This window comes from Pituophis catenifer, unplaced genomic scaffold, assembly GCF_029215685.1.
Source record: "Pituophis catenifer annectens isolate HBS135680 unplaced genomic scaffold, rPitCat1.0.hap2 SCAF_6, whole genome shotgun sequence".
Classification (NCBI taxonomy): domain Eukaryota; kingdom Metazoa; phylum Chordata; class Lepidosauria; order Squamata; family Colubridae; genus Pituophis; species Pituophis catenifer.
In genome coordinates this window covers 70,650,898-70,666,512 of record NW_027256886.1, presented here as the reverse complement: position 1 = coordinate 70,666,512, position 15,615 = coordinate 70,650,898, and the positions used below count along the sequence as shown (strand labels likewise).

The window sequence follows — 15,615 nt, the reverse complement described above, 5'->3', positions numbered from 1 at the left end:
TATCAAATGTCATAACTACTTAGCCATTTTCAAAAAGAATGGCCCAGTTCCAACACTGTGCAAACTGTGCAAAACCAGGGTTCATTTTAAACATGATTTAAGCAAGCCACCATTGACTTAAGTCATGCTAATACAAAGGCACCACATCTTTACACAATGTGAGAACTGGGGATTATTATTAAGTCTTTCAGGCAAAGGTATTGCTTGCTGATTTACAAGAATCCGACACCACACATCTCCCAGTCTAACTTAGCCCGACTTTCAGAATTTTGTCGAATTGTTAAGACTCCCATACTGCACACTGGAGTCAGTCGATTAAGTTAATCAATTAATTAAGCCTTTCCTAATTAAACATAAGGTCACCAGATAAGGCATATTTAAAAATTTTATTAAACTTGCCACCAAACAATTCTTAACGTTCAATATAATAAAACCAGTGTGTATAACGCATGTCAGAATAGACATCATGCAGCACTTTGGGAAAAAATTAAAATTCCGTACAGTGTACAGTTAAGTGCCACACCCAAGAATTTACAGACACAGTAATTTACTGCAATTAGTCACTTGAAAAATAGTTTCTGAAAGAAACATGCCTTGTACTCCATTCGCAGAGAGGGGAAAATGCCAGAGTACTTTAGGGTAAACTCTGAAAAAAATAATGTCAGTCTTTTAAGGTATTTTCTGTAACGAGAGTCCCTCTGAGTCCATCAGGATTAGAAGAAAGCCAACACTGCTAATGTCTCTGGCAAGTATGTAATCTTGAAGAGTTGCTACTGGTGTGGTCTTTTTGCAGTCGACAGGTCAGTCCGTCCCCGCAGTAACACCGCTGGAAGAGTTCCAAACCATGGGAGCCTTTTTTGTGGTGCTTTGTACACACCTGACCTTCCTTAAGGACAGGTTTGCAAATCTTGGACCAGAAGTGGCGGGCACAACAGAGTCCTTCAGCACAGTCTGAGGAGCGGAGACATACAGCACCTTCTTGGCCTTAGGAGCGAGAGAGAGAGAGAGAGAGATTGTTGAGAATACAGAATATTTGTTCAACAGTCTCATTTCGTACCAAGGTCATTTGAAGACTTTCCCTAACCTGATGCGGAATGGGACAGTTCACTACAGCCAACTTGCTGCGGCCAACTAGCTATGGGACAACTCATTGTTGGATACCCAACAGTGGACTTTCTGGTGTTTTTTTGAGAAGTTGTTTTGCTTCTCATCCAAGAAGCTTCTTCAGCTCTGGAGAAGAGCTTCGAGCTGAGGCAGCTTCTTGGATGAGAAGCAAAACGTCTTCAAAGAAAAACCAGAAAGTCCAATTGCCTCTTGAAAAAGCACTTTTGGGACAACCATGACCTGGATGACTGAGAATCTCTACAGTCATTGTGGGACCATTTAACAATTCAATTATTTAAAATAAAAAAAAATATTTTAAATGTTTGTCATTCACATTTTCATTCTGTCCCTTCTTTTTTCACCCTTGCTTTAATGATTCTATTCCACCATTTCTTTGTTAGTGTAACTTTTGTCTCGCAGCGAGTTGTCCCGAGACAAATTGGCTGTGGCAAGTTGTCCATGGCGAATTGTCATATATCCAACCTGGTGCTCTTCCCATGATCATTCCAGCAGCCTGGCAAGGAAGGGCAATGGGAGTAGTGAGCTGACATACTTGGGAAGCACAAAGATGGAGAAGGCCAGCTAATCTAATAGATTTGGCTTCATTTGAGAGAAAGTCTGAGTTGCTACTATTGGCATCAACCACAAGGAGGAAATAATTAGCGTGCCTGCTGTACATACTGCCACAGATTATCAAACTATATGTACCTGTAACACCCTTTGGTCCTGTGTCAAATACTTAAGCTCTCCTAGCAAGCAGGAATAGGTCCCTGCAAGCCATGTAAGAGAACAAGCAAGATCATATTCTCTAGCTAAAGAGTATTATGAGAAAGTATCTACTCCGTGGTGGTGCAGTGGTTAGAATGCAGTACTGCAGGCTATCTCACTACTTTCTCCAACAGTTCGATTCTGAGCAGCTCAAGATTAACTCAGCCTTCCATCCTTCTGAGGTCGGTAAAATGAGGACTCAAATTGTTGGGGGCAATATGCTGACTCTGTAAACTGCTTAGAGAGGTCTGTTGTCAGGGTTCTGACAGATGCCCTAATTAAATCATGAGCCTCCGGCCAAGCTTCAAAAGAAATTATTTATTAGGAGCTTCATGTCGGTAGTTCCCAAGTGAAGCCAGCTCTGACCCTACGTAATTTACGCCCCAATCATGATCCTGTTTCCCTCCTCCCCCAGGGTGTGTTCCACTCCCCTTGGGCCACTGTGGGTAACCCTGGGGTACAGCCTTGAGAGATAAGTCTGGAATGTGCAGCTGCTGTGCCATTTCGTCGGTTTCCCATCCCCACTTGTTTATAGCAACTCGAGAGCAGGCCAGGGATGCTTGGCGAGTTTACACCACTTAGAGAGGTGTGAAGTGGTATATAAGTCCAACTGCTATTGCTATCCATACTAAATTATTCACTGCAAGGAACAATTAGAACATTGGAAAAGCACCCCATAGAACTACAGCATGCAAATAAAATGCTGACAAAAATGAACAGAAATTGAAAACCAATCTAAATAACTAAACCTCACACAACGGTAGGAGTTTGAAGAGGAAATTAAAAAGCATGTCCATAGAGTCCTTAAGTCTTTCTAACAGCAATTGAACCTGTACAGGTAGTCCTCGACTTACAATCGTTTGTTTAGTGACCAAAGTTACAACGGCACTGGAAAAAAGCGACTTAACCGGTTTTTCACACTTAATGACCGTTGCAGCATCCATGTGGTCATGTGATCAAAATTCAGATGCTTGGCAAGTGATTCATATTTATGACGGTCACAGCATCCTGGGGTCACGTGATCGCGTTTTGCGACCTTCTGACGAGCAAAGTCAATGGGGAAGCCAGATTCACTTAACTGGGTTGCTAACTTAGCATCTGGAGTGATTCACTTCACAACTGTGACAGGAAAGGTCATAAAATGGCACAAAACTCATTTAACTGTCTCGCTTAGCAACAGAAAATTTGGGTCATTAGTCGAGAACTACCTGAATTGCTTTCCAGAAGGTATTCAGAGTTCTCCAACAGCTGATATTTTACATAATCCAAGTTCACTTGGATCAACCCAAAATCAAGCACCTTCTTTCAGCAATGAAATCAACATTACAACTGTTTATTCTTTCCTGGATTTAAAAGCAGTGCATTATTGTGGCCTTACCTTTTATGTGGTACATTTGAGATGAAGTTGTGGTCCTTTTCAGATGGGAGTCCACAGTACCATGGTCAAAATTTTCTATGATGATCTCTTCAAACCTTCCAGAATGAAAATGGTCAAATTCTACACACATACCTGATTAAAAGAGGGGGAAAAAAAATCATGAACACCTGCCAACTTCCCAAGGATTAAAAAAAAAAAAAGTTAATTTCTGGACATTGGCTCACTATTCAGATGCTAGAAGACTGCAGATGAGCCACTTATGCAGAAACTAACTACAGTTCACAGAGATTTATTCTGAATCCAAACCATGTAAATATATGGCTTTGGCAGACCTCTTTTTGGTTAGGTTTTCTCTGTTAACATAGGAATTTCCCTTAGCATTGGAGCCTGAATGAGGATCAGCAAGGAGTGTATCCAAGCACTGTTATCTTCTCATTAGAACCTTTCAAAGCTTGACTTGAGATAATAGGATAGCCTCAGAAAAAGGGTACAGCTTTGTAATTATCATATTGCACAAAAAATATCCAGGTTCTGCTTGGATGGAGTTTTATTAAATTTGAACAGAAAATTTGATGATAAAAAAAAAGATGCTAGTTAAGATGTTCTCTGGCTACTTGGCTCATGCAGAAAAAAAGAGTATTAAACTGTATGCAAGGAACTTTATGCATGAAAACTGTATGTAACAAATATTTGCTTCTTTATAATTGCAGAACTCTAATAGCCCTTCTTAAACGAGCCAAAATAGCATGTCTTGTTCCATGAACAACCTATTCCAAAATACGGAATATACACCTTATATTAGCACAAGCAAAGAGGAGCAACCTGGAATTAAGGACAAACTTAATCGAGGACAATTAACTAGTGGAACAGTTTGCCTTCAGAAGTTGTAGAGACTTCATCACTGGAGGTTTTTAAGGCAGCCACTTGTCTGAAGTGGTATATAGGGTCTCCTGCTTGAGCAAGGGGTTGGACTAGATGAGGGGTCAGCAACCCGCAGCTCTGGAGCCGCATGTGGCTCTTTCATCCCTCTGCTGTGGCTCCTTGTCGCCTCCACAATCGACAGGGCTTTTGGTTAGGACAGGTAGAAAGGAAAAAAGGACGCCGTGCTAGGAGGAGATTCTATGGTGGGGGGAACCAGACTTCCGGTCGGCTCCAGAATTGAACGGGGGAGGGGGTGGCGGCTTCTGGTTAGGACCTTTGTGGCTCTTTGAGTGTTTAAGGTTGCTGGCCCCTGGACTAGACCAGGAGTCTCCAACCTTGGCAACTTTAAGCCTTGGCGGACTTCAACTCCCAGAATTCCCCAGCCAGAAAACTGGCTGGGGAATTCTGGGAGTTGAAGTCCGCCAAGGCTTAAAGTTGCTAAGGTTGGAGACCTCTGGACTAAACAACCTCCAAGGTCCCTTCCAGCTCTATTCTGACTAGATTCCCCTTATTCCAAAAATAAGGATGCTTAGAATTTACAACCTAACCTCTCTTTTTTTGGGTTTTGCCAACATCCCTTGGCCTTAAATATATATATATATATACACAACACTCTCCTTGAAGGCATACAAGAGGAGACTCCCTTTACTTCAAACCCTACATAATCCACTATGAGTTAGCTAAAAAAAAACCCCAAACCCTGTTAGGTTAGAACAGTGTTTCTCAACCTTGGTAGCTTGAAGATGGGTGGACTTCAACTCCCAGAATCCCCCAGCCAGCAGCGCTGGCTGCGGGATTCTGAGAGTTGAAGTCCACCCATCTTCAAGTTACCAAGGTTGAGAAATACTGGGTTAGAATCTGGGTTCAAGACCCACCCACCCACCAGCAGCTCAAACCAGGCCGGGAATCCCAGAAGAACGAGGGCAAGTCCGTTCCATCACAGAGCTACCAAGCACTACTCTATGGTGGTAGTAGTACTGTAGTAGTTGTACTACTGTAGTACTATTGTAGTAGTAGTAGTAGTCCTGGAGTAGCGCTACTCCATGGTCCAGGTAAGACCTGAGCAAACTTGAGGGACACCATCTCCACCCCCTTTCCAGGACCCACAAAAGCCTTTCCCCCCAAAAAACAAAAAAGACAATCCTTCGGACGGCAAGGTGAAACAGGGGAATTCCTTTATCAGAGGGATTCTTTAAAAAGTTTCTCCGCTCTTTCCTCCTTCTTGGAAAAGGAGAGGAGGAAGGGAAGGGGACAGGAGTAGGAGTGAAGGTGAGAAGGGGGAAAAGGAGAGAGAAGTGGGGGAAAGGCAAAGGAAGTAGGATGAGGCAGGAGAGGAGATAGGAGAAAGTAGGAGAGAAGAGGAGGGAGGGAAGGGAAAGAAAGGAGGAGGAGAAGAAGAAGGTTTGTTGTGGAACGAGGGAAGAAAGAGAAGAAGAGCAACTCCGAATGTAATTAAAATGTTTTCTTTTAATGCTTTCTTTAAGGGAAACATGTATATGTAGGATTTATTATGTATAAGAAAATGCATATTTTCTATTATGTGGGGAGGGGGAAAGGGTGGGGGGGGAGAAAATTATATTTCTTATAAAACTTTTCAATAAAAAAAAAAGTTTCTCCGCTCCTTCCTCTTTCTTGGAAGAAAGGAGAGGAGGAAGGGAAGGGGACAGGAGTAGGAGTGAAGGTGAGAAGGGGGAAAAGGAGAGAGAAGTGGGGGAAAGGGAAAGGAAGTAGGATGAGGTAGGAGAGGAGGCAGGAGAAAGTAGGAGAGAAGAGGAGGGAGGGAAGGGAAAGAATGGAGAAGAAGGTTTGTTGTGGAACGATGGAAGAAAGAGAAGAGCAACTCCGAATGTAATTAAAATGTTTTCTTTTAATGCTTTCTTTAAGGGAAATATGTATATGTAGGATTTATTATGTATAAGAAAATGCATATTTTCTATTATGTGGGGAGGGGGAAAGGGTGGGGGGGAGAAAAAGGAGCCTTGGTAGTACAGTGGTTTAATGCACCCTGTAATTAACATAGCTGCCTGCAATTTCTGCTGGTTCAAATCTCTCCAAGGCTCAAGGTTGACTCAGCCTTCCATCCTTTCTAAGGTAGGTTAAATGAGGACCCAGTTTGTGGGGGCAATAAGATGACTTTATATAAATATACAAAAGGATGAAGGCTATTGCTTAGCGCATTGTAAGCCACCCTGAGTCTCCGGGGCGGCAAAAGGGCGGCATATAAATCAAATAAAAATAAAAAAATAAATAAAAAATAAATAAATAGTTTGTATTTCTTATAAAACTTTTCAATAATAATAAAAAAAAAGTTTCTCCGCTAGGCTCCCTCCCCCCCCCCGAACCCTTAAACGCACCGTTGTTGCAAAAGTTGCCGGAGCAGCACATGGCGTGGCGGAAACAGCGCTTGCGGCGTTTGCGGCAGGTCAGACAAACCAGCCCACCTCCTCCTCCTCCTCCTCCTCCTCCTCCGGAGATGCCCCCCCGGGCAGGGGTGGAGCAAAACTCTTCGGCGTTGCAATCCTCGTCCGCATCACACAAGGCGAGCTGCGAGGGGGGTGCAGAAGCGGAGGGGCAGGTGAGACGCAAAGCCAAGGGGGGCCACTCTCTCCCTCCTTCCCTCCCTCCCTCCCCCTCAACCTGTAGTACCGCCAAAGCCGGTCCCTCTCCGCCGCCCTTACCTTCTGCGAATCGCCGGCGCGGCTTTTATTGCTCCCGTCGTATATGGCCCCGCTCCTAAGCGAGGAGCCGCCGGCGGGCGGGTTCTTGATGGAGTTGGAACTCAGCGCGTTCGCATGGAAAGGGACGCCGGCGGCGACGGCTGAGGCTGAGGCGGCGCCGGCGCCAAACCAGGCGGAGAAGCAGAGCGCCGCGGCCACGGCCGTCCAAGCCCGGCAGAATCCACGCCCGCGAAGCCCCAGCATCTTCGCCGACCGAAGCAACCTGCGGGATGAGGAGGAGGAGGAAGAGGAAGGCAGGCAGGCAGGCAAGGCAAGGCAGGCAACCCGGTGCGTGATTTTTTTTCCCCCCTCCCGCCCGGGAGTATCCTTTAAGGGACTCTGCAACGAATTGGAAACTCTCCTCAGGGGCCTTTGGCGCTGCCTTTATAGGCTCCACGCCTTTCGGATTCCCGCCTCTCCAAGGGGGGGGTGTGTGAGGAGGAGGAGGAGGGCGCGCAGGATAAGCGAGGGTGGGGTTATACAAACGGGAGGGGTGGGGTGGGGTGGGGGAGGTACGAGACCTCTCCACAAAGTCACGGGCTCCTTCTCCATCTGCATTTAAAAGCCCCCCCCCTTTTGAAGACGGCAAAGTCCCATATTTTGGACGGGGGGGGGTTGAAAAGAGGGCTCCAAGAGACCATCTGTGTCAAAACGGGGCCAACCCTCTTCTCAACAGAGGGGGGGAAGGAAGGAAGGGAGGGACACGGCATCATCTCTCGCTCCAATCTACAACACAAGTCCTTTCCACAGTCCTTTCCAAGAAGGCACCCAATTTGCACCACTCAGGTGACCACTGAGGATACAAGTCAACCTCCAGGTGACCTTCTCAAGCCGCTAAAAGGATGCAAAAGGTCCAGCTGTCTGCAAGGAGTATCAATCCTTCCATGCCCCGCCATCCCAGTCAGAGCTGAAGAAGCTTCTTGGATGAGAAGCGAAAGGTCTTCAAAGAAAAATCAAGAAAGTCCAATTTGAAAAAAAAGCACCTTTGGGAACGGGGCTCATTGGCCGTTAGGTATGTGGGGAGTGAGTGAGGGGAAATGTATTTTTGACAATAAATGAATGGTTTTCCAAACAGTTGGGCACGGTTGCAATTACTACCATCCGCATCACCCGCGGTTTCCCCGCGAGAGGAGCCCCTGCTTCGATCCCCATTCTCATTGAGGGGCACGCTGTGCTCTCGCAAAAGCGGGAGGCCTCTGTCCTATATTGTTGCTTCAGTCGCCCCCACAGGAGGGACCCAGAGAAATCGGAGGGGGAAAAAAAACCCTTTGCCTCCTTTCTCCTTTGGGCACCAATCGCGATCGGAGTTCACTAGGAGTCGTTTTGGAGTCACTCCGGGTCCCCACGCAATCATGGGGATTGGCGTTAAGGCGTTAAAGAGCAGAAACGAATGCCTGGATCTTGCAAACCCCTCCCCCCTTTGCTATTCTGGCACTTCTGTCCTAAAGTGGATTTATTTCCAAATTCGAGCCGGTTCAATAAAAAATTAATTCCCCCCCCCCCAAGCCTGGATAGATCTGCTCGCTCTCAAAAGAGCCTAAAGGACTATGAATGGGCTCCATTACTGTATTTTGACTCCATTAAAAGTTGGATGGGCTCTCCACACTATATTTTATTCAAAATAATAATAATAATTAAGAGCCTTGGCGCAGCAGACTAAAGTGCTGTTAAGTAGCACCAGCTGCCTGCAATTACTGCAAGTTCGAATCTCATCAGGCTCAAGGTTGACTCAGCCTTTCATCCTTTCGAGGTAGGTAAAATGAGGACCGGATTGTGGGGGCAATAAACTGACTTTGTATAAAAAAAGAACACCACTTGGGGGGGGGGAAGCCCTACTAAGCAGGTATATACAAAAGTATGAAGTCTATTGCTTAACGCATTGTAAGCCGCCCTGAGTCTCCGGAGAAGGGCGGCATATAAATTGAACCAATAAATAAATAAATAAATAAATAAATAAATAAATAAATAAATAAATAAATAAATAAATAATGATGATGCAGCGGGGGAGTGGGGAAAGCGCAGCATAAGCACGCCTTTGATGGGATCACCTGTAGGTTTTGTGGATTGCAAGCTCTTAAGTCTTCAGGCGAGGAGACTCAAACCCCTTCCCGGCTTTCTCTTTAAAATCTATATTTTTAGTTCCAGAAGAATGTCGTAGTCTTAATGGGGCTGTGAATGGGTAACAGCTGGATACTCCCCCCCCCTTGATGTTGCATTGATCCGCCTTGTTTCCAGCGATGTCCTCAGCAAAGGGGCGCGATTTCCATGTGCCCCCCCCCAGAAAGGAACTGGTGGGGCGGGCTGTCCTAATAATTGCACTTTGATCTTTGGCTTTTAGGCAAGCCAGAGGAAAGGCGAGAGACCGCCGTTTGGTAATTGCCGATTAAAAGGAAAGAGGGCGATGGGAATGGGCTCTTGGGAATTTGCAAAAGGGAAAAAGGAGCCGCGAGGTTTAAAACTTCCCTGGCTCGCTTCTTTCGATCTCTGCACTTCGTGTGATCACAAAGAGCCTTGGTGGCGCAGTGGACTAAACTGCTGCTGTTAAAGTAGTACTTAGCTGCCAGCTGCCTGCAATTACTGCCAGTTCAATTCTCACCAGGCTCAAGGTTGACTCAGCCTTCCATTCTTTCGAAGTAGGTAAAATGAGGACCCGGTTTGTGGGGGCAATAAGCTGACTTTGTATAAAATAGAACACCGCTTTGGGGGAGGGCTAAAAGTCCTACTAAGCAGGTATATACAAAAGTATGAAGGCTATTGCTTAATGCATTGTAAGCCGCCCTGAGTCTCCGGAGAAGGGCGGCATATATAAATCAAACTAATAAATAATAAAGTTGGGTATTTTTCCAGCCTCCTCCTCTGAAGGGATTGGAAATGGCCAGCCAGCGGCTGGTGAACCACCCGGGGTGGGGGTGGGGAGGAAGAGATCAAAAGCCCAGGAAGAAGCTCTGAGCGAAATCCTCCTGATCGCCTTTTTCAAAGCCCTCTCCGAACCAGATGGCTTGATGAGCTCAGGTCGATAAGAACCCTAACCTCTCTGATCCTCAACTTCGGTGGGGGGGCGAAGGGAGGTGTTAATTGAGCCCAGTCTTGGCTCTAGATCCGATAACCAGGTTGGCTTGATCGAGAGTTCAAAGACAGCCAGCTGGCAAATAACCTGGGATCCATAAACCCCTTTCCATGTGGTTCTTTTCAAGATGAATGGGGGAATTCAAATGAATTCTGCTAAAGGGTTTACATTTAGGAAAACCTGTAGTTCTCAAATTATAAGATACAACGGTGCTCCCACCAGATCTACTGAGTTAGAATAGAATAGAGCTGGAAGGAACCTTGGAGGTCTTCTAGTCCAGCCGTCTGCTCAAGTAGGAGAACTATACCATCTCAGAAAAGTGACTCTTCTTAAAAAGTTCAACAGCTTTTATTCCTAAGGGTAGACACGCTTTCCTTCATCTATTATGCTACGGAAACATGATTTAAGAAAACAAAAAAAAAAACTTGAAACCTTTTCACAGTGAGAACTGTAAAATGAAATGGGGAGTGACCAATAGATTGATTTCATAGGGTTCCATGGGTGGTAGAGGAAAAATACTTTAATATAGTGATGGTTTAAAGTAAATATTTATTTCTGTCTTGCACCTTACACCTTTTTCACAATACGCTTCCCCAGAATGCCAAAAAGGAATGTGGCATTCTGACTCATCAGGGGAGTACTTGGTTTTTAGGGGGTATAAGTAGCTTCAGGATTAGTATCTGGTGAGCCACAGAGATAAAGAGGTAACAATTTGCTCCTGGCTAATCAGAGTATTTCAGGCACCTTTAGTAGAAGGACACAGAACAAGGAATAGGCTTGGAAGCACTGGAATATTTGGGAGCACAATACAACCTCTAGTAGTGGTAAAGTTGCTCGGGGTAATGGGATACGAAGCCCAAAATATCTGAAAGGCATTTGATTGCCTTAACTGCACGATTATTAATTATTAAAGAATATTTTAAAGTTAAATCCAGATGAGTTACTTTCCCAGACTTCTGCTCTTACTCACATGTAGCAAAATGGTAACAGATGGAACTGGGCGTTGAGATTATATAATTTGAACTGCTTACTAAATAAATCTAGGCACAGATGGTTGTTTAGCCTTGACTTCCGCCATGGAGCAAAGGAGAACTCCCCATCAATTCATTGTTTCGTATTGTTAGAAAGCTTATTCTGTTAATTCAGTCAAAATTGGCTTTCATATGATTTAAACCCAGTATTCCCTCTTCTGCATTCTAGAACAATGGAGAACAGGCCTTGGCCTGCTGTAGGATATCCTTCTAGGGATTTGAAGAATGACATCATAGCCTTCTTAATCTCTTCAAGGTTAACCATTCTCAATTTCTTCATTCTCTCCTCATAGGACTTAATTTCTAATCCCGTGGTTTTCAGTTTCATCATGATAGGGCATTAAATATATCTCTAGGAACACAAACACAGATGATTCAAGGTTGAGGGGCAAATAGGTAAGTTGCTTTTGTTTCAGGTTTGGAAGAAGCTCTACCAGTGGTGAAGATCAGGTCTACAGAAGCTAGTCATATTCATTTCTCATGTCTGGGGTTTAAATGGTGTCTCTTTTCCTGCCTTCCCAACACTATGTGAAAGCTGGCTTTCCATTTTTCAGGAAAGCGTCTATACCCGTGATGGCGAACCTATGGCACGCGTGCCACAGGTGGCACACGTAGCCATATTGGTGGGCCCGCGAGCATTGCCTAGCTCAGCTCCAGCACACATGTGCCGCTGGCCAGTTGATTTTTGGGCCTTCTGGGCCCAACGGAAGTCAGCAAACGGGCTGTTTCCAGCCACCGGAGGGCCTCTGGGGAGGTGGGGAAGGCTATTTTTACCCTCCCCAGGCTCCTAGAAAGCCTCTGGAGCCTGGGGAGGGCAAAAGATGGACCTACCGGGCCCACCATGCCATCACATGCCAAAAGCAGGGAGAGCATGGGGGGTCGCGCACACGTGAGTGCGGGGGGCAGGGCGCATAGAATTATGGGTGTGGGCACGCACGTGCGCAACCACCCCACACTCCCCCAGGTTTAGGCACGCGACAGCAAAAAGGTTAGCCATCACTGGTCTATACAATCTTTTGATGGCAAAAGAGATGCCTACAAAAATCAAGCCATGGTATTTCTTACCAACTAACATTGTTATTAGTTGTGAAGGCGTGTCCGACCCATTGCGACACCATGGACAACGTTCCTCCAGGCTTTCCTGTCCTCTATCATCTTCTGGAGCCCATGTAAGCTCATGCCGACTGCTTCAGTGACTCCATCCAGCCACCTCATTCTCTGTCGTCCCCTTCTTTTGCCCTCATTCTTTCCCAGCATTAGGCTCTTCTAGTGAGTCCTTCCTTCTCATTAGGTGGCCAAAGTATTTGAGTTTCATCTTCAGGATTTGGCCTTCTAAAGAGCAGTCCGGGTTTGATCGCCTTGCAGTCCAAGGGACTCGCAGGCATCTTCTCAAGCACCATAGGTTCAAAGCCCTCAATTCTTTGGCCCTCAGCCTTTCTTATGGTCCAACTTTCACAGCCATCCATTGCAACTGGGAAAGCCATAGCCTTGACTATACGCACTTTTGTTGGCAGGGTGATGTCTCTGCTTTTTAGAATGCTGTCTAGGTTTGCCATAGCTTTTCTCCCCAGGAGCAAGCGTCTTTTAATTTATTGGCTGCAGTCCCCATCTGCGGTGATCTTGGAGCCCAGGAAAATAAAATCTGTCATTACCTCCATTTCTTCCCCATCTATTTGCCAGGAATTGAGAGGGTCAGATTCTATAATAGCAAAATCTATAGTGGATTTTGAAGAGCAGGATAGGATAGGATGGATATGACACTATTGAACTTTCATTTTGGAGACTGAGAATACCAGAGGTTGGGGATAACCATGGACAATCAAGAAAACATACCAATGGATTGTTGGTTAAACCCATTAACCCAGATTTCTCATTTAAGGCACAAAAGACCAAGTTCAAATCATCCTTCTTTGGATATATTGTGGAAAGACCTAGCTCCCTGGAGAAGGCTCTTGGAAAGGTCGAAGAAAAGAGGGCAACCAAAAGAGGATGACTAGAAGGATTAGAAGTGCAGATAGTCCTTGACTTACAACAGTTCATTTAGTGACCGTTCAATGTTACAATGGCACTGAAAAATGTGACTTATGACCATTTTTCACAGTTTCGATCTTTGCAGCATCTCCCAAGGCCATGTGATCAAAATTCAGATGCTTGGCAACTTGCTTAACAAATGTCTCGCTTAACCACAGAAATTTGGGGCTCAATTGAGGTCGTAAATTGAGGACTACCTGTACTAATTCAGCTTTTTTTTCTTCTTCTTACTTTATCATGGTGGTTCTGAGACGTACACAGGCCCAGGACTGAAACTTGTTACACTTGTTACACTCCAGTTGGTAGCCAATTTATCCCACATTTCTACTCCTTTTACATTCTTCATAAAGGTATTCCTATTGATTAATGTCATGTCAGAGATAGCTAATCCCTGTTGTGTCTTTTATCCTCTCGGTGAGCAAGATGTCAATAAGGCAAATCAGGAATGTCCTGGAAGAACCATGATTGACACAGTTGGGCTCCTCGGAGATGCTGCAGAATTTAACCATGATTAGGGAGCTAGTCTGTGCAAGAAGCTATCCAATGCTCCACGTCATCCCAAGCTTTGACAGAAAATTGAAACCAACTCGAAGTTACAGTATTACTCTTTACTCTTTGGAAAACTTAAGCCCGAGTTTGTTTTCATCCTGTTCTAGAAAAAACATGTGAGAAAGAGAAATTCAGAATATGGGATCTGTGCAGCACCAAATTGGAAGTGAAACATAATGCATCTCTCTGCCTTCTACAAGAGACCAGATACAGAAGCTTTCTTCTTTCTTTCTTTCTTTCTTTCTTTCTTTCTTTCTTTCTTTCTTTCTTTCTTTCTTTCTTTCTTTCTTTCTTTCTTTCTTTCTTTCTTTCTTTCTTTCTTCCTTCCTTCCTTTCCTTTCCTTTCCTTTCCTTTCCTTTCCTTTCCTTTCCTTTCTTTCTTTCTTTTAAAAATAGAAATCATATGTTACCATACCATGCACCACAAAGGTGGATGAAAATAAGAGTGCATGTGTTTTTTCTGGGAAGATAAAAATGGGTTACTATCAGGGGAACTCTTGTCACTGACTTTTTAAGTATCATCTCAGATTCTCTAGGTTAGTGATGGCTAACCTTTTCCGGACCGAGTGCCCAAAGCGTGTGCTCCCAAACTCCCAAAATGCAATGCACACGTGGCCCCCATGCATGTGCCCCACCCCGACACATGCGCGTGCCCCACGCCCCCCCACCCCATGCACGCACACTTGCTCTGCATGTGCCCCACCCCCACGCATGCACGTGCGTACCCTGCACATGCCCCGCCCCCACGCATACGGCAGAGATCCGACAACCAGCTGGCTGGCGGGAGGCATGCTGAACTGGGGTGACAGCTTGCGTTCCCACAGAGAGGGTGCTGCATGCCATAGTCCGCCATCACGGCTCTAGGCGACACCTTGTAGCTACAAACCAAAGATTCAACACTGACAGTGAAACCATTTTTGTCCTTGTATCTGGGAGCAGCAGATCAATTTCTTCAGAACCTAGGATTGAGTCCCGGATACCTGACTGCTGTCCGCTGCCTTGGTAGGCGGTTGCCTTCAAGTTGTCAAAAGACTCAAGATGGCAGCCCCGATGGTGCCACGGAAACTCCACCCATTTGTAAAGTGCACCAAGGATACCCCTGTGCCTTTCTCTGTTGAATGGTAGCTCTGTTGAATGGTAGGCAGCCGGAGGGAAATCCAGCTCTATTTCTCTGGGAAGGGGAAGGGATATGAATCATCATTAAGAAAGAATGCATGGTGCCACAGAAAACTGCACTTATAATTCATGTGTTTTCCAGCGCATACAATCCACTCAGACTCCTTCTCTCCGTTAGTCTGGCGGTATTTCCTTTCCTCTGGGCTGTTCCAGATCTACTGAGTTAATAATTCTCACCAGTCCAGGCATTACAGGCGGTAATAATAATAACAACAACAACAACAACAACAACAGAGTTGGAAGGGACCTTGAAGATCATCTAGTCCAACCCCCTGCTCATGTAGGAGACCTATACTAGGGATTTGAACTGCCGAACTGCCGATCTTTCTGATCAACAAGTTCAGTGTCTTCGCCACTAAACCACCTAGTCCTCGAGTTATGGACCACAATCGAGCCCAACATTTACGTTGCTAAGCGAAACATTTGTTACGTGAGTCTGCTCCATTTATACGACCTGTCTTGCTTCAGTTGTTAAGTGAATCATTGCATTCGTGAAGTTAGTAACACAGTTAAGTAAATCTGGATTTCCCCCCCCACCCCTCTCCTTGGCTTTGCTTGTCAGAAGGTCGCAAAAGGTGATCACACAACCTTGGGACACAGCAACGGTCATAAGTATGAACCCCCATTACCAAGCATCTGAATTTTGATCAGGTGACCATAGGGATGCTGCAATGGTCGTTAAGTGTGAACAATGGTCACTTTTCTCAGTGCCGTCGTAACATTGAGCGGTCACTAAATGAACTGTTGTACGTCGAGGACCACCTGCCTTCCTGAAAGGAAAATACTACTGCTACTCCTCCTGCTGTGTTCTTCTGGCCAGGTTAACTCTGGATTGTCCTACCTTAGAAACGCAAAGCGGGGCATTTCCCTTGA

The 15,615-nt window shown here is 45.3% G+C and overlaps 1 protein-coding gene across 1 annotated transcript; it reads right to left on the bottom strand.

Annotated features, from left to right (window-relative positions):
* Positions 1-733: 733 nt before the first annotated feature.
* Positions 734-7,092, bottom strand: DKK1 (dickkopf WNT signaling pathway inhibitor 1). The gene is made up of 4 exons (XM_070945893.1): positions 6,850-7,092; positions 6,526-6,715; positions 3,251-3,382; positions 734-984 (listed from the first exon to the last, which is right to left on the bottom strand). Exons 1-4 carry the CDS (start codon positions 7,090-7,092, stop codon positions 734-736), a joined length of 816 nt encoding a protein of 271 aa, XP_070801994.1.
* Positions 7,093-15,615: the final 8,523 nt, after the last annotated feature.